Source organism: Cebus imitator, unplaced genomic scaffold, assembly GCF_001604975.1.
Source record: "Cebus imitator isolate Cc_AM_T3 unplaced genomic scaffold, Cebus_imitator-1.0 Scaffold786, whole genome shotgun sequence".
NCBI classification, from domain to species: domain Eukaryota; kingdom Metazoa; phylum Chordata; class Mammalia; order Primates; family Cebidae; genus Cebus; species Cebus imitator.
Genome location: NW_016108101.1, coordinates 145,613 through 166,712, shown reverse-complemented (window position 1 = coordinate 166,712; position 21,100 = coordinate 145,613). Strand labels below are relative to the sequence as shown.

General features: G+C 46.8%; 3 protein-coding genes across 9 annotated transcripts in view; all 3 read right to left on the bottom strand.

The window, feature by feature from the left end:
• Positions 1 to 8,312, bottom strand: part of LOC108297253 (butyrophilin subfamily 2 member A1-like) — a 13,117-nt gene extending 4,805 nt beyond the window's left edge. Inside the window, 7 exon segments of the mRNA XM_017519994.2 lie at positions 542 to 568; positions 668 to 688; positions 1,243 to 1,464; positions 2,799 to 3,080; positions 6,079 to 6,426; positions 7,503 to 7,610; positions 8,101 to 8,312. Of these exon segments, the coding sequence (XP_017375483.1) occupies positions 542 to 568; positions 668 to 688; positions 1,243 to 1,464; positions 2,799 to 3,080; positions 6,079 to 6,426; positions 7,503 to 7,581 (979 nt within the window). The 5' untranslated portion in view covers positions 7,582 to 7,610; positions 8,101 to 8,312.
• LOC108297250 (butyrophilin subfamily 2 member A2) overlaps positions 1 to 21,100 on the bottom strand; it is an 89,460-nt gene that overhangs the window by 44,043 nt on the left and 24,317 nt on the right. The window lies entirely within an intron of this gene.
• LOC108297249 (butyrophilin subfamily 3 member A1) overlaps positions 12,926 to 21,100 on the bottom strand; it is a 13,272-nt gene continuing 5,097 nt past the window's right edge. For all 5 annotated transcript variants that reach the window (XM_017519977.2, XM_017519978.2, XM_017519980.2 and 2 more), the window contains 7 exons: positions 19,710 to 19,991; positions 17,920 to 18,120; positions 17,740 to 17,760; positions 17,623 to 17,649; positions 16,616 to 16,642; positions 16,183 to 16,209; positions 12,926 to 14,659 (listed from right to left, as the gene is read on the bottom strand). In XM_017519977.2, coding sequence (XP_017375466.1) covers positions 13,953 to 14,659; positions 16,183 to 16,209; positions 16,616 to 16,642; positions 17,623 to 17,649; positions 17,740 to 17,760; positions 17,920 to 18,120; positions 19,710 to 19,991 — 1,292 coding nt within the window. In that variant the 3' untranslated portion in view covers positions 12,926 to 13,952. The remainder of the gene's footprint in view (positions 14,660 to 16,182; positions 16,210 to 16,615; positions 16,643 to 17,622; positions 17,650 to 17,739; positions 17,761 to 17,919; positions 18,121 to 19,709; positions 19,992 to 21,100) is intronic.

Genomic DNA, 21,100 nt, shown 5'->3' with positions numbered 1-21,100 from the left:
TGTTGACCGGGATGGTCTCGATCTCTTGACCTCGTGATCCACCCGCCTCGGCCTCCCAAAGTGCTGGGATTACAGGCTTGAGCCACCGTGCCCGGCCATTCTGTCAGGTTTATTGCGAACCTTTATAGCCTTTTCCCCACAAGGGCCTTCAACTATGAACAGTCTCCACTGTCTCTAGTATATCAATTGCTAAGACAGCATTATCTTCTTTCAAATTGATCCAAGATCAAAGAGCAAAAAACACTCAAGTATAACTCTTGGGGAGGCTACTATATATGGGAAACCTCCGGTAATCACACATTCAATTATTCCAAAAGAGAACGGATCCTGAGATGTAAACCGTAGGGTTGACTGAGAGCTGCCGGGATTCCCTGACAGAAGAGCTGTGATGCATCATTGCTGGGGCACTGCTGGTGATCTGACCTCAGTTCCCTGCTGTACCCTCCTAGCCCTGGGACCCCTGCTCTTCTCCTCTAAGGAGTCCTGTTAGCTGGCTAGTGGGGAGAAAGCTGATGTCTGAGGGAACCTCAGAGGCACTCACCAGCATGTAAGAACATTCTTCTCCATCCTGCAAGGGACAGACAGAGGGGAATGTCATGAGATGCTGCTAACTGAGCAGAACACAAATTGTACATACACGCAGTAGTTCAGGAAAGGCTAAACTTACTCAGTTCTTCTTGAAGTTGTTCTGAAAAACAAACAAACAAAATGATGTCTTCAACAGAAGAACTAAAAGAAGCTAAGTTTATAGTCAACAATGCAGGAACCCTCCTTTCTATGAACAGCAATATCTCCCTTCCCTCATGCCTAGGACACTGTCAGAAGCCAGAAATGACACATGATCAGGTGGCTGAGTACTATCAGTACACTGTTAGACTTGCTTTGCTCAACCATTTAGTACGTTATGGAGCCAGGCGAATGAATGCAATGCAGGCGGGCAGAATGAAAGAATATGAGCTCTCAGAGATTCATTCCGAGGATGTGAGAGTTCCAAGCCCTTGCTGCTGCTGCCGTGCATTTCCTCTCTCTCTTCCCTACGATGGTGCCTGGGGGAGTTGTGTCCTTTCTAGAATGGTGAACTGTCCTCCTGCTCTTTGATTGATTTATTTATTTTTAATTAAACAGGGTCTCACTTTACTGTTCAGGTTGGTCTCGAACTTCGGGGCTCAAGTGATCCACCTGCCTCAACCTCCCACAGTGCTGGGATTCAAGCCGTAAGCCACCATACCCAGCCTCTTTTACCTTTTATTTGAAGTTCTTTCTCTTTTTCCACACGTTCTTTTTCCAGGTCCTTTATAGCAATTTCTCTCATTTCCCGTTCAAACTCCTTTTCCCCTAACAGAATCTTTTTCTCCTTTTGGAGTCTGTTGATCCAATACATGCATACGGCAATGGGTATCATCAGAATAAGCACAATGACAGGCAGGGCCACCACATAGGGAGACACACTGGGCATGAAGGATTCTGAAAAGGCAGCCAGAAATGTCCACTTAGTTTGAAGAGAACATCTGGGGTGAGATGCCCCTAGGAGCACATCTCAAGAGCTCCTGAGCTACCTGTTGGGTTTGCTTCTCCCTCAGAAAACTCAGACGGTGAAAGAGATGCTGGCTCACTGCTGGCCGACACCTCAGTGGCTTCCAGGCCAGGGCCCAGAGGCAGCAAAGCAGAAACATCTGGAGTCAGCATGGGAAGGACCCGGGTGCGTGAAGCTGACCCGCCGTGCTGAGTCAGCACAGCCAGCACCCGCCTCAAGCCACCATCACTCACACCTGGAATACTGCAGTGCCCTCCCTCTTGTTCTGCCCTTACCATCGGCAGTCTGTCCTCCACAGAGCAGCCCAAGTGAGACCATGTTAATTATTTGCTCAAAACCTTCCAGTGCTTCCCATCTCACTCACTCTAAAAGTCAAAGTCTGTTTGTGGCTTACGATGCCATATATAACGTGTTTTCTTTCCCTCTGTGAATTCATCTCCTCTCACTTCCTGCACTCACTCCATTTCAGCCACACCAGCATCACCTCCTGGGGGTCCTGGAAACTGCCAGAGATGTTATTTCCCCAGGCCCTTTGCATATGCTCTTCCTGGAGCTGGGTTGCTCAGTCCTTAAGCGTCTGATGGTTCCCTGTCATCGGATGGGTTGAATCAATTCCCATCTTTACAGTGACGTCTTCCCTGACCCTTCTGTTCATAACTGCAATGTCTCACACCCCGGCCTCTTTATTCCCTCCTTGCTCAATGTTTCCTATAGATGTTCATCACCATCTGATAAAATACATAGTTAATTAATTATTTAATCACTTTTTAAGGGAAGAGATCTTGATATATTTTCTTCAATGATTTACCTTTGGTTTCTAGAACAGTGTCTTGAACATAAAATATACTCCTTGAGCATTTGTTGAATAAATTATGAGTGGGATTTTCCAGTGGATTTTGAAGGGATTTTCCAGCAAGGGAGGGCTGCAGCACACAGGAGCACCAAGTGTAGAGAGTCACCTATCCACACCACTCTCCATGTGTTATGGTTGTTTTCAATGTTTAAAAATTGCTGCAGCATAAGGACCTTACAGGGAAAAACAAAATACCAGGTTCAACCTCAGAGAAGAGGCTTCTACTGATGAGTGCTCGGACTCTTTGATTCTCCCCTTGTGGCAAGGGGAGAGGCCTCAGCTAAGCTGCAGCCTCCAACTCCTCAGGGCCCAGGACCATTCCACCCACACTGCTGCCCGACCCCGGCTCTGGGCTCTGTGTGCTGAAGATCCCCCATGCACTAGATAAGTCTCAGAAGGCAGAGAACTTACCTGGAATAAAAATGACGCTTTCTTTCTTCTGGCCGAGCAGGGTGTTGTTGACAGAGCAGGACATGTTCCTCACGGACCTGTCTCTGATGATCACAGCTGTGGTGACCATGAAGAGGCTGTCTGTGTCAGAGGTGAAGTCCTCCTTCAGGGCAGGCACGACCTCACTGGAGGGGTCCCTCCACACCGTGAAGGGCTTCGGGTATCACCCTCTGGATATGCATGCCAGTAGGATGCCCCCATCCTTGTGACCCCTCATTTCAACCAGGGGCTCAGAGCCCAGTCCTAGGGAGAGATAACCGGGCTCAGCCAAGAGGCAGTGGTGTGTCAGTACCTACTGCATCTCTTCTGTGAAGGGAGAATGCAAAGGAAAAAAAGACAGAGGTAGGAAGCAAGAAAGAGGAAGAGGGAAAAAAGGGTGAGGGTAAGGAACAAAGAACCCTGATGTTGGAGAACACCAGGAGACCAGTGGGCCACATGAACTGTGAGCTCTCTAAGAGGAAAGGATCACATTGCGCCCTTTTCTTTGTGGTCCACCTACAGGCCCCATCAAAGCACCAGGCATCTATCTGTTTGCTATAAATTCTTGTTCAATTTATCCTGCCAGACTAACTTTCTCACTTCAAGGTGGGTGCGTTGACTCCAACTTGAAACAGACAGGCTGTGGATTTCACTTTCTGCTCCTGAGATGACTTCTCAGTAGGCCTCAGCTTCCAGAAGCTCTACTATAATAAGAAGAAGGACAAAAAACTGCCAAGCGAGCAGAATCTTAAGAAACCTATTGACCAAAGACACTGACCCTTCTGTGTAGCTCAGAACTTCACATAACCACCGCTGTCTACCACCCGTAGGAGGTGATGGCTTTTAGGAGCTTCAACATGCTGGTCCACAAAGCCACCTCTAATCCTAATTCACACTGTTTACCTCCCAGAGGCTCCACCTGTTAGGCAATGCCTCTTTTGTTTTCCTTTTGCTTTTTTAGAGACAGGGTTTAACTCTTGTCCAGGCTGGAGTACAGTGGCAAAATCAGCACTGTGCCCTCTACTCCTGGGCTCAAGAGATCCTCCCGCTTCAGCCTCCCAACTAGCTAGGATTACAGGCATGTTCCCACCATGCCTGGCTACCATTTTATTTTTCTGTAGAGACAAAGCCTCACTATGTTGCCCAGGCAGGGCAATTTTCTTAAACTACTTTGAGAGCATCAATTTGTTAGAAAGATCTGGATGATCCAGGGATTAAGATAACCATACCACATTTTCAGTATCAGAGACCATCACCAAAAATCCTAAGAATCTACACTCACCCTAACTACAATCCATCTTTAAATGAATCTTCAACAAAAGTGAACACCAGGTATGAAAGAGCTGCAAAAGCATGGTCCTGGGATACATTTCAGCCGTGTGTGATCATCCAAACTTCTTCCCAATAATTCCTTTGTTAAGTCTCCCAACCAATTTTACCAAAGACAGGAAATTAAACCAATAACTGAAGTCTAGTGCTATGGCTCAGTTTAATTATTAATTATTATTATTATTATTTTGACACAGTCTCACTCTATTTCCTGGGCTGGAGTGCTGTGGCGTGATCTTCGTTCACCACAACCTGAACTTCCTGGGTTCGGGTGATCCTTCCACCTCAGCCTCCCAAGTAGCTGGGACTGCAGGCATATGCCACGATGCCTGGCTAATGTTTTTGTATTTTTTTTTTTTTTAAAGAGATGGAGTTTTGCCGTGTTTCCCAGGCTCACTTTAATTTTTATCAAGAGATAAAACTACTTGTACATTTAAAGGCTCGGCAGAATAAGAATTAAAATAACTCAGCATATTGGAAAACAAAGTTCTTTAAAACATTCCATGAGGTTCGATACAGGCAAATCAGCCAGCCAATCAACCCAACAGAGAGAATAGAATAAACAAACAAACAGAAAGTTCTAAGCAACCCAGTTCAGAGTGGGGAACGCCAGGCCAGCGACAGTTTTACAGAGAAAGATTAGGCGATTCCTGCTACACAGAAACCATCACTGGTCAACCCTGAAGTACTGCTACCAAGTCTTCCATGACACAGGGTCGAGAAACCCTCCGTCCACGATATTCTGTTTTAATCAGATGCGAGGCTACCACTGTGAGTAGCAAAGATGGAGCCTCCTACCTGTTATTTGAGGCCCCCTGGTAAGAAGTTAATTCCCTAGTCCTCACCTCCTCTGGTCTGATGGAGTGAAATGCCACCACAGATTAGCCTGCACCTTAAAGGCTTTTTCAGTCTTCACAAATATCTTTTAATGCATAATAAACTAACCCCAAGACAGAGGTAGTCACTTGATGTCATTTTAACAAATTCCTAGAAATCCCAGTTTAAATGCATTTCTATGTTGAAACCTTATCTATTTCCTGCCAGCTAAATTCTTGTTCTTTCTCTGTGGAGTCAGCAGGAATATAATTTTGCTTCTGGACTGGGTGTGGTGGCTGACCCCTGTAATCCCAGCACTTTGGGAAATCGAGGTGGGTGGATCACCTGAGGTCAGGAGTTTGAGACCGGCCTGGTTAACATGGCAAAATCCCATCTCTACTGAAAATACAAAAATTAGCCAGGCATGTAGGTGCATGCCTGTAATCCCACCTACTCAGGAGGGTGAGGCAGGGGAATTGCTTGAACCTGGGAGGTGGAGATTGCTGTGAGCCAAGACCCTGCCACTACACTCCAGTGTGGGCAGCAGAGCAAGACTCCATCTAAAAAAAAAATTTTTTTTTGCTTCTGTATTAAGTCTTCCTTTAATAATCCCATCTATTTACATATTAGTCACTCTATCTGCAATCAGCTTTTCAGGAAAGAGGTCAGGATTCATATTTACCAAGAAATAAGAGTTGATATGTCTTAGTTCTCTGGTCAGTCCTTGTTTATTCCAGTTGTCCCAGGACAATTATTAAGTGTCTCCTCTCACTCTCAGACGTGCACAGCTCAGTGTGAAGGCAGGCATGAGACTTTTCTTCCGAAATCCACCAAATTCCCCTGCTCATGGCCTCAGCTGAGTTCTGCATGTGCTTCCCAAGAAGTGAAGCCCACAGCTTAGCAGGGCAAACCCACTCATGGTGGCCCTTATGCAGGAGGAAGGATTTTTCCCTGGAATGTTCTTTCCATAGGGAAAGTGTCCATGAAGAATCTGCCTGTGGAAAGGAGACCCAGGAAAGAGGACTGTGCTGGTCTGCTACGGGCCTGAGGTTAGGAGAGAAACTTTCCCCAAGAGTCACACTGTGCTAAAGTAACAAAGCGAAAGGAAGCAACGCACCTGCCACCATGAGGCGCAGGATGGCCTCATCGGAGGACCTGCCTTCTTGGAAGTAACAGCGGTAGGTGCCGTTCTCCTGGGCTGTGACGTTGTGTATGACCAGGGCCACGCTGCCCCTGCTGATGTCCTTGCTCACGAAGGTGGTTCTTCCTCGGTACTCCTCCATCTGCTCCTCTGTTCTCTCTCTCCCACCCTTATACACAAACACTGCCGGGGAGAAGTGAGACCGGAACCACCGCACCTCCATGTCCTCAGCATTTTTCTCGGGGGACAGATGGCAGCGTAACGTCGTGTTTTCTCCCACCATGGCCAGGATGGGGTCAGTGGGCCCCATGACAGTCAACTGTGCTGTTCAACAGAGGGGTGGAGTCAGACAAGGACGCCAGTCACCACATCTCTAAGGCAGGAAAGGAAGCAGATATTCCAGGGACAAACATGTTCTTTCCACAGCCGTAGGGTTTTCTTGGGCTGGGATTTCTGGGGACCAGAAGCTGTGGCTAGTCGACAACACCCCTGGGAGCAGTAACTATGAAAAGTGCTTCTGCTTCACCAAGGAAACACTGAGCCCACCCTGAGCACCCTCTGTCTACCCTGTGCCCCTGGGGACATTTTCCTCCATTCCCCAATCTAGCGCTGTGCCTGAGTATAGTGTAAACTTGAGCCATCAACAGGGCACCTATTGGTGCCCTAGCTGGTTCCACTAGCTGGTTCCAGCTGAAAGGAGCTGTGAGTGTAAAATACACACAGGATTATGAAGATTCAAAGTTTCAAAATGTTGACTATCTCGTTGGTAATATGGTGTATTAAGCATTTATATATTCATATTTGATTATTTGGGACGAAACAGATATGGTACACAAATTTATTTCATGTTTTTTACTTTTTAAAATTAAAAGTAAAATTTGGCCGGGCGCGGTGGCTCAAGCCTATAATCCCAGCACTTTGGGAGGCCGAGGCAGCTGGATCACGAGGTCAAGAGATCGACACCATCCTGGTCAACATGGTAAAACCTCGTCTCTACTAAAATAATACAAAAAATTAGCTGGGCATGGTGGCGCGTGCCTGTAATTCCACCTACTCACGAGGCTGAGGCAGGAGAATTGCCTGAACCCAGGAGGCGGAGGTTGTGGTGAGCTGGGATCGCGCCATTGCACTCCAGCCTGGGTAACAAGAGCGAAACTCCGTCCCCACCCAAAAATAAATAAATAAATAAAATTTAATTTTTTTTTGAAAATTTGCTATTGTACATGCACTTGACCTTTGTCCCTGGCTGTATTTCTTTTGGACAGGGCTGGTAAATTCAGTGAGCATGCTCAGAACGAAAGGCTAAGTCGTCAATCCCACAGTCCTCCTTTCCCTTTGCAGACTGCAGTGTTGCCGTTCCTTTCCCATAGATGACAGCAGCACGTGGCACACATTGCTACCTGAGACCAGTGCACACAGGCTGAGGAGGAGCAGGAGGGAGGCTGGCAGGGAGAAGGGCAGGGCAGCAGCAGGTTCCATGAGCACCGGGGCAGGCAGGGACCAGAGGCCTAGGGTTACAGAGGAGGAGAATCAGCCTAGGAGTCTTGGCACCTCGGTGCTGGTCGGACCCAACCTCTCCTGTCACTCAAGTAGATCTCATCAGCCCCCAACTTCAGCGAGTCCACTGCATGTGAAGGCTCAGGTATCTCCCGAGAGAGGGATTCCCTAAACATTCCATGGAATAAGCAATCAGGGCAAAGATGGAGTGGGCCGTTTCCCGCCCTCCTCCACTCACTTCTCTGGCCAGCGTCCGCTTTCTTCTGCGGCCGCTGGATTCTTCCACACCCTCCTCCCTTCCCTTCCCTTCCCTTCCCTTCCCGCTCCCGCACCCAGGCCGGGCCACGCGAGGTAAAGCCCGGCGAGCCCGCGCCTCCCCGCCGTGGCCTCCCTCTCCCAGGCCCCGCGCTCGCGTCCACAGCGGATGCCGCTCCCCCTACCGCCCGCCCCGGAGCTGTGGCGCCTCCCCGCGCCTCCCCTCCCCTCCCCTCCCCTCCGCACCTTGTAGAATTAACGTGGCGTCTTCTTTTCTCCTCTGGTCCTCACATGACGATTCTCCAGCCGTCCTTCTCTCCAACCTGCCCAGGGGCACGGGCACTACTAGACACAAACCGTCTCCAAAGCGGAGATACCAATGTTCTTCTCTTTCCCCTAAGTCGCCATGTCTGGAGCTGCGGATCGGTCTCTCCCGAGTTCCCTAATAGTTCCGAGCCAGGATTGGCCGCGGGTAAGTGAACCAGCCAATGGTGTCGAGCCTTGTTTCTCAGCAGTTGCTAGGTAGAATACACGGAAATAACCTTTTGAGATGATGGGGTCTTTTTATTTACCTTTTCTTTGTTCAAAAGCAAGATTCTCTGTCTTTCCCTTTCTCTCTTTTTCTCGTTGTTTCTTTCTCTTTCTGTCTGTCTCTGTCTCTCTCTCTCTCAAGCTTTGAGATTCACCGAGGTTGCTGGCTTTGCTGGTATCCACTAAGAGATGCCTCTCCATGTACACGGTGATTTTGCTGGGGAGGAAACATGAGGAGGAAAACATAAACCGCCCTGTTTCCAAAGCCAGACGACTCTTGTTCAAGTTGCTGGGTTTGAGGTTGGGCCCGGAGCGCGGAAGGGCTTGGGGGAAGCAGGCATGGCTGGAGAGGGAGGGGTAGCAAAGGAAAGGAGATAGCAGTTGCGCTGGCTGTTATGAAGGTCTTGTCATTCATTCCAGAGCTATTGGATAAGAGGTGCTGAGGATATTGAGTGAGCAGCAAAAAACCTTTTCCTCAGGGAGGTGGCATTCTGGTGGGGGCAGAAGATGAAAGTGAGCAAAACTTTCTAGTTGGCCATTTCCTTCTGCCAGTAGGTGTTTGGGTTGGGTCCAAGGACCACACACACCAGCACACACACAGACACTGGAACACATACCATCCTCCCCAAAAGGTAATCCCTTCCCCACAGACTCCAATCTTGACATTGTAAAGATATCTTCCAGAATAATCTTCCCGACTCCCAGTTGTGAATATCCCCCTCAAGTGACTAAATGCTTAGTCTGGAGGCCTCCAATCCCTTTCCGATTCAATTCCAAGCTTTGCATTAATACACTAGCAATGGCTCCACAGTGGCCTTGCGTCACAACGTTGCACTTCCTGTGGCCAGCGCTCCCTTTCTCCTGCCATGCCTTTCACTTGAATTGTTTGCTCCATCTCTGCCCTTGAAATCCTGCCCAGCCTTCGTGCCTACTTCCTCTGAGCACAACTCAGTGCTCCTGCCTGAAGTGTTCTCAGCCTCTTCTGACACCCACATCTTTTGCTGTTCTCATGTCCTGTCTTCTATTATTGTGATCCAGGCATCAACTGTGTCTTTGCTGTGGCTAGAGTACCTGCTCCTCAGGACAGACCTCTGGAGCATGTGATTCCTCTCTCCTTATAGGGCCCAGGCCTAAGCTCTGCTCTCAGCTGTTCAGTGAGTGAGTGACGTGCTAAGGGTAAGGTCATTCCCACCACAGTGTGGCCCAGTTTCTGAAATCATTAGGCACTAGAGTGCCAGAGAGAGATGGCAGCAAGATTAAACCACTCCAGGTTAGAAGTTCAAGGACCAGGAAGGAAGAACTAGTAGGTTCCATCTGCAGAGGAAGCTCTTTGATGAGAATAAACTAAAGACATTAGTAAGAACCGCTTTTTCTATTCGACTGACCCTTAAACTGAAACAGCAGTCTCACCCATCACTTGATGCTTCTGCAGCATAATTAAAATTGGATTCTAGGCTGAGTGGCTAATGAGGATAAAATCATAATAAGTATTTGATCATTCCAGCCAAGCCTAAGCAGTTCTTTGGAAGAAACAGAAGAGGAGGTTGTAGGGATTCAAAAGCTTGGCTGATCAGGCTGAGATCTGGCTTCAGATTTTTTATCTGAAGAAATAAAGCCCAGGGCTTCTGAAGCAGCTTGTTCCAGAAGTATCTAGCTAAGCTAAGTTTCATCTTCTGCCAAAGCTGACCTGTACCAGAGGGAAACATATGTGTTATGGGCAGGAATAGAATTGATTGCTTATCAGGTAGCTTAGCAAGAAACCACGTGATATGGTTTGGCTGTGTCTCCAGCCAAATATCATCTTGAATTATAGTTCCAATAATCCCCATATATTGTAGAAGGGACCTAGTGGAAAGTAATTGAATCACGGGGGCAGTTACCTCCATGCTGTTCTCATAATAGTCAGTTCTCATGACATCTGATGGTTTTATAAGGGACATTTCCCCCTCTTTTGCTCAGCACTTCGTCTTTCTGCCATCACGTGAAGAAGAACGTGTTTGCTTCCACTTCTGCCATGATTGTAAATTTCCTGAGTCCTCCCCAGTCGTACCATGAGTCAATTATACCTCTTTCCTTTATAAATTACCCAGTCTCAGGCAGTCCTTCATAGTAGCATGACAACAGACTAGTACAGTATATTGGTACTGGTAGAGTGGGGTACTGCTATAAGGATATCCAAAGATGTGGAAGTGACTTTGGAACCGGGTAACAGGCAGAGGTTGGAACAGTTTGGAGGGCTCAGAAGAAGACAGGAAAATGTGAGAAAGTTTGGAACTTCCTAGAGACTTGTTGAATGACTTTGACCAAATGCTGATAGTGATATGGACAATTAAGTCTAGGCTGAGGTAGTCTCAGATAGAGATGACGAATTTGTTGGGAACTGGAGTAAAGGTCACTCTTGCTATGCAAAAAGACTGGCGGCATTTTGTCCCTGCCCTAGAGATCTGTGGAACTTTGAGCTCCAGTGAGATGATTAGGGTATCTGGTGGAAGAAATTTCTAAGTGGCAAATATTGTCAATAGTCCCCCCAAATGTCTATGGACCTTAAAATATGATGATTATTCTAGGTGGACTTAATCTTATCACAGGAATTCTCAAAAGTAGAAGGCAAAAGAATCAGAAAGATGCAATGGAAAAAGAACCAGAAAAACTTCAAAGATTGACAGGTCCTCAGTGCACAGTTTCTGCTTTGCAGATGCAAGAAGGGAGCTGGGAGCCGAAGCACAGCAGCCTCTAGAGATGGGAACAGCCTTGAGCTGTAACTAGTAAGCAACTGGGACCTCTGTCTTATAATTGCAAGGAACTGAATTCTGCCAGCAATCTGAAAAAACAAGAAAACATATTGTTCTCTAGAGGCTCCAGAAAAGAATCCAGCATGCAGACACCTTGATCTTAACCTGGTGAGATCTCTATTGGACTTCTGACCTATACAACTGTGAACCAAAAATTTGTATTACTTTAAGTCTAAAAATTTGTGGTAATTCATCATGACAGCAGAAGAAAATACATACAATAAAGGTTTTGTGAAAACGCTGCAGTGAGGTAAACCGACACTATGGGGAGTATAGTAGGTGTGTGGACTACTCTACTGTGCTGAGTAAACACCGGAATCTAGAAAAAGCCAAGTTGAAGAGTAAGCATTATTCACAAATTTATTGAAAACTAGAACTTGACAAGCACATGCCAAGTAGAGGGGATACGGTGGGGAGCAATAATAGTGATGATAATGAGGAGTAGTTTTCTCTAGCATGCAGCAGTTGAAAGGAATATTGGTTTAACATTCACCAATGAGCAGGGATGGACAGATCTGTTTTCTGGAGACAGAGTCCATGGCAGGATTTAAAATATCCCTGTAGGCCAGTGCAGTGGCTCAACCCTGTAATCCCAGAACTTTGGGAGTCTGAGGCAGGCAAATCACAAGGTCAAAAGATCGAGACGATCCTGGTCAACATGGTTAACCCTTATCTCTAGTAAAAGTACAAATATCAACTGGGCATGGTGGCTTGTGCCTGTAGTCCCAGCTACTCAGGAGGTTGAGGCAGGAGAATCACTTGAACCCGCGAGGGAGAAGTTGCAGTGAGCTGAGATCGCGACACTGCAGTTCAGCCTGGCAACAGAGCAAGACACCGTCTCAAAAAAAAAAAAAAAAGATTTTCACACCAGTACCAACTGGGATATATCCCAGGTATGTAAGGCTGGTCCAGCATTTGAAAGTCAATTAATGTTATCTGTCATCTAAAGAAGAAAAATCATGTGATTATATCAATAGATGCAAAAAAAAGCGTTTGACAAAACCCAACACCCATTCATGTTAAANAAATACCAGGGCATGGTGACATGGGCCTATGGTTCCGGCTACTTGGAAAGCTGAAGGGGGTAGATTGCTTGAGCCCAGGGGACAAAGTTTGCGATGAGCCGAGATCACGCCACTGCACTCCAGCCTGGGTGACAGAGTGAATCCCCGTCAATGAAAAAAAAAAAAAGAAAGAAAGAAAACACAGGAGAAGGTAAAGGAATCAAAGAGACACAATGGAGAAAAAGAACTAGGAGATGAGCCTCAGCACACTGTTGCTGCTGTGAAGATGGAGGAGGGGATCTGGGAGCCAGGGTGTGGTAGCCTCTAGAAGTGAGCACAGCACTTAGCTGTCAACCATGAAACAACTGGGACCTCAGGCCTATAAATGAAAGGAACTGCTTCTGCCAACAATCCGAATAAGCAAGGAAACAGATTCCTCCTTAGACACTCCAGAAACGAATCTAGCCTGCAGCCACCTTGATTTTAGCCTGGTGAGATCCCTGTGGGACTTCTCACATACAGAACTGTGAGATCATAAATTTGTGTTGCTTTAAGTCTATGAATTTATGGTAATTCAGATGGCAGCAATAGAAAATGCAAAAGGTTTCTGTGAAAATGCTGCAGTGAGGTAAACTGAAACTGGTGAGTACAGTGAGTGTGTAGCCTACTCTACTGCGTTGTGTAGATACCAGAATTCAGTCGATACTGTGTTGAGTAGATACCAGAGTCTAGAAAAAGCCAAGATGAAGAGTAAGCATTATTAACAAATTTATTGATCAAGACTTGACAAGCACATGCCACATAGAGGGGATACAGTGGGGAGCAATAGTAGTCATGATAATGAGGAGCAGTTTCCCTAGGAGGCAACAGTTGAAAGGAATATGGGTTTAACACCAACCAATGACGAGGGGTGGACAGACCCCTTTCCAGGAGAGCGAGTCCACAGCAGGATTAAAGACATCCCTGTAGTTCTAGTTTCCTTCATCTACATTTCCTGCATCACAGAGAATCTTTAGGGTATTTGCTCTGCCTGGAAACCCTGACTGCAGGAAGCCTGGCTCTGGCTACATGGTCACTCAGCACAGTCGTTGGGTCGGCACACCTGTGCGCCATTATTTGAGTGTGGCCTCAAGTCTTCCAAGTCACGTGTCACGTGGGTACCGTGAGGTTATTCTCTCAACCAAGACACTCAGCAGAGCTAATCCAAGGAGTGCTGGGTCTAAGGCTCTGACCATCAGCTGGGAAGGAGTCAATAGGGGCGTCAACCCCACAACCACCTACAATGATCCCCACCCTGGAGCTGTCCTGGGAAGGGAACCTCAGGGCTACAGGTGGATTCTTCCCATGGGGGAAGAATCAGGCTGGAAAAGAATGGGCAAGTGGCCAGGGACTGAGGCTGAACGTCTCCCAGCTGCACAAATTACCGTATGAGTTATGCAGGTTACTTAATGTCACCCTGCCTCAGCTTCCATACATGCAAAATGAGACTACCTGACAGAGTGCTGTGAGGATTAAAGGAGTAACAGCCACCAAAGCTCATAACACGGCAGTCAGAACGTTTAAAATTCTCTACTAATGTTAGTCATTGATGAATAGATCCCAGCTCTGTTGTTCACTAGTCATGTCTACTTTGTAACGCGAATTCACTTTTCTGCACCCCAGTTTCATTATCTGTATAAGGGGACAATAAGTGGTACCAAACCCAAACAACTATCGTATGAATAATTGAATGAGTATCATCAGTAAAGTGCTTCAGTGTATGTCTGCAGTCTTATGCCTCTGCTTGGTTGCTGTGAAGGGGGAGGCTGTCAGCTCCAGGCTGGGCAGGGAGAAGCAGGGACGTTACTTCAGCCTGAGGCTCCCCACTTTGGTTAGCTAAGCCCGGGGCCACTGGTGTCTCTAGAGGATGATCAGGTGCAACTAGGTCGGGATCCGGGGAACTCTCTACTCCTTTTGGCGCTGGGCAAATGGTCAGGGCAGTGGGCTCCAAGGTCAAAATTCTGAAAACAGGATACAGAGGCTCTGAGAAGGAGATGTCCAGGAAAGTGTGAATATGCGATCCATCCACAGCATTGTAGAATGAGACATCTCCAGTCTCACAATCCAGGAAGACCCCCACTTTCCTAGGGCGCTGAGCAAGTTTCAGGTTGGTTCTGGGCTCAGTTAGAGTCCGATACTTATTCCCATCAGTCAGCCCCATAGTCCAGAATCCGTTCTCAGGTGTCATTTTGACCCAGCCTTTTCTCTGCACGTTCTTACTACACACACCTATATGCCACTCTTTCCTGTCCCCCACCTCCACCTCCCAGTAATGTCTCCCTGACATGAAGCTTTCACAGCCGAGAACACAAAAATGCCAATCAAATCTCTCAGGGTTGTCTGGCAGATCCTGACGCTCCTTGGCACGCTGCACAGTCCTCTGGTCCTCAGAAACAAGGAGGATGGGGTTTGCCGTGTCTGGATCCAGAATCACATCCGCTGCAGAGTTTGAGGAAGTGTCCATGGGTCAGCCATTTTTCCTGGATTTCAGAGCCTCAGCGTGCAAGGCCTGGGCCATGCTGAGGAGGCCTGAGTCCAGAGCCTGGCATCCCTAGCCTGCCCTGAATGAGATTTCTCATCAATGTCATGAGAGAGAAGGACCCAGGGGTCTGTGTTCAGAGGGGAAGAGGAGGGTGAAATGACAGTTGCATCAGTACCTGCCTAACCCAACACCCTGACGCAGCATCAGGAAGCAACAAGTCTCTTCTTTCTATGCTTTAAGAAAATTAACTCTGCCCACGAATGCTTTGTACTGAGAGGTTAATTTTCAATCTCTACCACGTATGAGCTAAATGAGTTCCCCTTTTCTGCAGTCTATTTTTCCATACATCCTATTTATTTAACAAGGTGGAGCCTCATCTGAAGCATTTCCTCATCCAAAAAATGGGGATAAAAATACAAATCTCTAGCATTGTACAAGGTAATCATGTGACTTACTCAGCCCACAGCAGAGCATGAAGGACGTTCCTGAAGTTCTAGTAGCTGCAAGGCCGGGTCTGTGCTGGGCTCTATGCGGGGCTTAGATGCCCCAGGTTCACTCTCCACCCTGCAGCTTTCCCCACCCTCTTCTGGGCCCCAAGAATCTATTCTCTAAGGACAGCGCCACTGGGCTCCCTTGTCCTCTGGTTTGCTGTTGGGTTTGGCCAATGAGAGGCCCTGGTAGAAGACTGGAAGGAGAAGGAGAGGAGAGACTCACTGTTTACCTCCCTGCTTCCTCCCTGCCAGCAGCAGCTGGTGCTGTGCTAACAAGGCCTGACTCTTCTCAGGAAGCCCTCTCTTTGAGCTACCTCTTTCTCTGGGTTCCAGTTCCCTATCCCTCTCAGGCTGGGGGTGGAGACAGCTCCCCACTCTTGGGAACCATGGGGCACTGCACTTTTCCTTGTTGCTTTCCCTTAACCCTCCTTTCCACAAACCTTCAACTGCTCGGTTTGAACTCGCCATCTCTTTCTTACTAGGTTTTTGTCCAATGCATGTTTATTATTCCTTCAGTCTTCACCTCAACTCCCTCAAAACACGGATTGCAATCATCATCTAAAAATGTAGAGGCCGAAGCCGGGAAGCATTAAATCCTTCGAGGAGACACAGGCAGCAGGCGGCGTGAGATGCCTGGGAAGGGCAAAGTTCTAAGGCCGGCATGGCCTCCTCTGCTTGCATTTCCACCCTCACTGTCCCTGCAGTATTACTCAGTGTGTGTCTCCTTCCCCTCAGCTCCACTCTTTATGCGTCTTCCTTCCCAGGAAGGTGTGAGGAAGCCCAAGAGAGCAATTCTCCCTGGTTCCCTGGCTCTCATCAGGAAGGGCCTTGGTTATGGGCCCTCTTTTCAGATTGGGATTTAATGTTGCCCACCCCAAACTCTGCTAGTCAAGGGAAATTTTCTTCCCCAAATCACAAGAGTTGGAGGAGGAAAAAGGAATATGTTCCCTCAGGTTGTTGGTCCAGGGAACATACAGTGATTGACTCACCAGGCTTGAAGAGGGCCATTTTCCATTCTGAAAGGAAACACGGATAAGAAAAAGTCAGTATTTTTGTACTTTTTCCCACTCCATTCACTACATGTTTTCTCTCCTTTTCTTCAGAGTCTCTTCCAGGGTCCAGCTTCCCTCCTCTACAGCTCTGATGGATCAGGGGTGGCACCTTCTCAGAAATGGCAGGCTCTGTTCCCTCTTGTCATGAGGGGTGCAGGCTGCATGGCCAGGCTTTGCAAGGAGGTGTGCAGGGTCAGGAGTCTCTTAGATTCTCCAGAAAAGCAGAAATCAACCCCCCACCACACAGAAATTGAGTCTTTGGGTTAAATCTATAATGCAACTGACAACATCCATAGGTCACAGCAAAGAAAAGGTTAAAATGTTCATGGCACATGACCCAGCAAACTCAGAAAGCATCAGGTTCACTCACCATTATAGGCCGAAGGTGTCTCTCTCCCTACAATGAAAGAAAGTTAGAGATGTCACCTGAACTTGCCATGTTTGAGTTGGCCCCATTCCCTTACTTTTACATCCATCTGATCTTTTTTTTTTTTTAAACCACCGGTACCTTCTTCCTCTGCAGGTTCAATTCTCTCTATGGTGTTGTTCTTAATATCAAATCCAGGAACATCAGTCGAATGCTAGTGACATGGCAAACACTGTGAGAGTTTCTTCCCGATGGTATTCGGCTGATCTATTTGGAATGTATCTATCCTCCTGGTGTCACCATGTCTACGTGCATATATATATATGTAATATATGTGTGTATATATAAATATGTGTATATATATGTGTGTGTGTGTGTGTATGTATGTGTGTGTGTGTAAGACTCTTCTATCTCAATCCTACCTTACTCTGCAAAGAATTTGGGAAATTTAATGAGAAATTTTAGGGAATAGTTTTTGAAGGCAGTTAGAATAAATTGGTACCAACTGAGCAACTGTTCAAGCTCCTCTTTTCTCTGTCTCTTTTTTCTAATTTTCTTGTTCTTTATTATCTTTTATTCTTTTCTTCTCTGGAGCCTGTAGATTACGTAAAATGACTACTGAAGTTCCTACCACAGAGAGTGCACTTTATCCACCTCTTCCCCCTTCCTTTATAAGTGTATGCCTGGATATTTCTCAGCGCTTTACAGTGCTATAGAGTCTGTGGCCCCTAGTAGAGAGAAATTGAAGGCATCTTTTCTTTGAGACCAGTCGAGAGAGAGAGAACGAGAGAGCTAAAGAAACACTCCTCCTGGCTGTTACTCCATCCAATGAGTCACACTTTTCTTTTTTCTTTTTTGGCAATGACTAGGAATTGGCACATTTATTTTCTTTCCCTAGTCAAAGGGATCTAAGACCACTTCCCAACATTGGGGAAAGAGTTAAGAGTGGAAACTATTGAAGCACAGAACGTTACAGATTCAAATTCAGAGAAGATGTCAGAGCCACTTACAAGCCGTGTACTGGATGCTTCTCCACCCTGCAATGGAATAAACGGGGAAGATGCATCAGGACGCTGAAAGCAGGGACAGGAGGACATGCCTGGGTCTCTGGGGGAATGGGAACTTACTCAGTTCCTCCTGGAGCTTCACTGAAAAATAAGCAGAGAAAGCAATGAACTGTTACAGGTGAGGGGTTTTTCAAAAAATAAACCTTAAAAATGACCCAGCTCTGGGGTGGGGATGGGCGTGAGGTCTTTGGGCCTTGGCCTGTAAGCCAGGGGCTCAGATAACCTCCTGGGGTCAGCTACCTGTTTTGCTTTGTTCTTGCTTCATTGTGTTCCATGCCATTTCTCCCAACTGTTGCTCTCTCTTTTTCTTTCTGGACAGAGTATTTTTCTTCTCCTGCTGTTGCCACAAGAAGTAACCGGCTACGGCGAGAAGCAACAGCAAGACAGGCAGGGTCCCGGCCAGGGTGGCGATCCAGCTCTGGGCACTCTTGAAGAAGGGGTCTGTGAAGGGGAGGGCTGTGGGCCATGGGGGCCGCGCACTCAGCACCCCCAGACTGCGGCGCCCCAAGTGTTAGCTGCCCACCCCAGGTCACAGGGCACGAAATCTATCTCATGAGGTTAAATAATCTTTCTCATCCTAAAATCTCAGAGGACTGTGGGTAAGACTTTGATAAACCCCCACTAGAGGCTGCTACTATTAGTTCTCCTGAGATGTCTGCCTCTCATGTGGAAAGTGAGCAACTTGAGCAGATTATACACATTTTTTTCTAATTCAATTTTTTAACTGGTAACACATTTACATGGTTCAAAAATATATATATAAAAAGTGATGCAAGTCTCCCGTCCACCCAGTCCTCCCTCCCACCCTCCCTTTCTTAGCTTCAAATTAGTCTGCTTAATAGGATGCTTAAGAACAGGAACTTTGGAGCTAGAGAACCTGAGTGTCAATGCTGGCTCCTTTAGGTGACTAGCAGTGTGACTTTAGACTAATTACTTAATCTCTCTGTTCCTGCTGTCCTACTCTTTCAAATTGGGGTAATGATAATACCTACCTCCTGAAGTTAAAAGGATTAAATTAACACTTACAAAGTGCATGACATGTAGTGAGTGTTATGACATTGCTTGTTAAGTTAAAAATTGTAAATAAAAATATATTCTTGCTTTTCCTCTTATTTGCACTAAAGATAGCATTCTATACACCATTCTGCATTTTGCTCTTTCTGTGCAAAGTTCATCTTGGAGATCCTTCCGTATCAGTATGGAAATAATGATCTCTTTTTTCTCCCACAGTTGAGTGGTAGCCATTGCATGGAAGTTCCCCAGCAGTGAACATCTGCATGGTTTCTAACCTTGTGCAATCATAATCAGTGCCATAAGAAAATAACGTTTCACATGGATTACCTCACACAAATGCAATCTTATCTACCAGATAAACTCCCAGAAGCGGAATTTTGGATCACTAAATATATCGTTTGGATATAGCCCCCAACAGAGACTGTGCTAATATACACCAAAAATACAAGTCATACCAGCAGATTCCCATCTTCATTCCTGCCATAACCACGTGCTATCAACCAACAGAGGTTTGTTTTGATTTTTGCCAATACCATAAGTGAAAAATGACTCAGTATATGTTTCTCTAATGAGTGAGAATAAGCACCCTTTTGTGAGTTACTTCCTTTTCTGTAAATTAATAACTTATGACCTTTGTTAAAATTTTTTACTCGGGTTTAAAATCTTCTGTCTCAAAGAGATTAGCTGTTTCTCTATAATATGAGTCTGTGTGTGTGTGTGTGTGTGTGTGTGTGTGTGTGTGTTATGTATAAATTTTCCTCTTTTGTCATTTGACTTTCCATATGCAGCTTCATACTTTTAGGCAGACAGGAAATGTTCAGTAAATGTTTGTGTCATGAACAGCTTTGTGGAGGAAGGAAGCTCCCCTGGAGCAGGCAGGAGCCTCCAGGTCCCTGCTTTGGGCCTCATATGCAGTGCAGAGACCCAGGTCGACTCCAGAGACTCACACAGTAGAAACTCACACATCCCCCTTCATTCAACTGCCTCAGTAAAGCTGAGGCCAAGCAGGCACTAACCCGCGATGGAAATGCTGGCTGTCTTTTCCAGGCCGAGGAGGGAATTTCTGATGATGCAGGACACCTGCTCCCCAGAGCTGCCTGTCATGGTCACGGATGCTGCTACTGCATACAGACCCGCTCCGTCCGCAACCACAGGTGCTTCCACAGCTGGGATATTCTCTCCCTTGGCATCGCTCCACTGTATTTGGGGCTGGGGGTACCAGCCAGTGGACCTGCACTCCAGACGGATCCCTCCAGCGTCATAATCCTTCATGTCAATATGAAGATCAGAACCCAGTGCTGTGGAAGGATAAATCAGCCTAAATTCTGGAGAGCTCCTGTATCAGGAAGGGTCTCACAGGAATGAAGGGCACACTCACACTCCATGATTCGAGAATAATTTCATTCCAGAGTGGTTTACAAAAGTGTAGTCCTGGTGAGAAGGCCTCATCACAGAACCCACGAGTGAGTACAGTTTCCCAGGGTCAGTAAAGGTGGGGCTATTCCCACCCACCTCAATTACCAGTGGGAGGAACAGAGGGAGCTGTTTTGAGTACATAAAAGAAAAGATTCATTCATTGAGGACATTCTTGAGAGGAGCAGTGACCTTCGGCAAGGCGATGCAGCCAGCCTGAGGGTGCCTTGCAGGAAGGAAGCCAGGGAATAAGCACCCAGGTCTATCCTTTTCTCTCTCTCCCTTCATGCTCTGCTACAGATCCCGACTAACCAAACCCTTAAATAGAAGCCACAGGGAAAGGGATTGCACTGAGAAAGAAAACAACAGCCCCCTCATCTGAAAGTGACAGCAGGAACTCAGCATCCTCCTGTTATCAAAAGCAGTATCACAAAACACCAGCATCAGACCATAGCACTTTGTGACTATGATGGATAGTGGGAAAAACAAGACCACCCACATCATGCCTGAGTGCAGAGAAAAACATGAACATTGTCCAAACCACAGCAACGACCAAACATCCCCAGCGGCAGTGAGGAACTGCTGCCCCTTCATCAATTGCAGCTTTAGTCTCACCCTAGTCTCCTTCCTCCTAGGTAAGATTGATTAAAGCTCCCACTCACAGAATTAACCTGCCATGCCTTCCTGATGGCATCTCATCCAGAGCGGAGGACTAAGTCTATAAACCCTCCCCCAGGTCCCCTAACATGAGCCCAATTGTATACTAAGTCTGCTCTAACACCTTCTTACTGAGACCCCACCACAACTCCCTGTGATGTGTGTTCTTCCTCAATGCAACGAGTGAGAAATATATCGACCAGGCACAGTGGCTCACGCCTGTAATCCCAGCACTTTGGGAAGCCTAGGTGTGCGAACCATAAGGTCAGGAGTTTGAGACCAGCCTGACCAACATGGTGAAACCCCATCTCTACTAAAAATTCAAAAATTAGCCAGG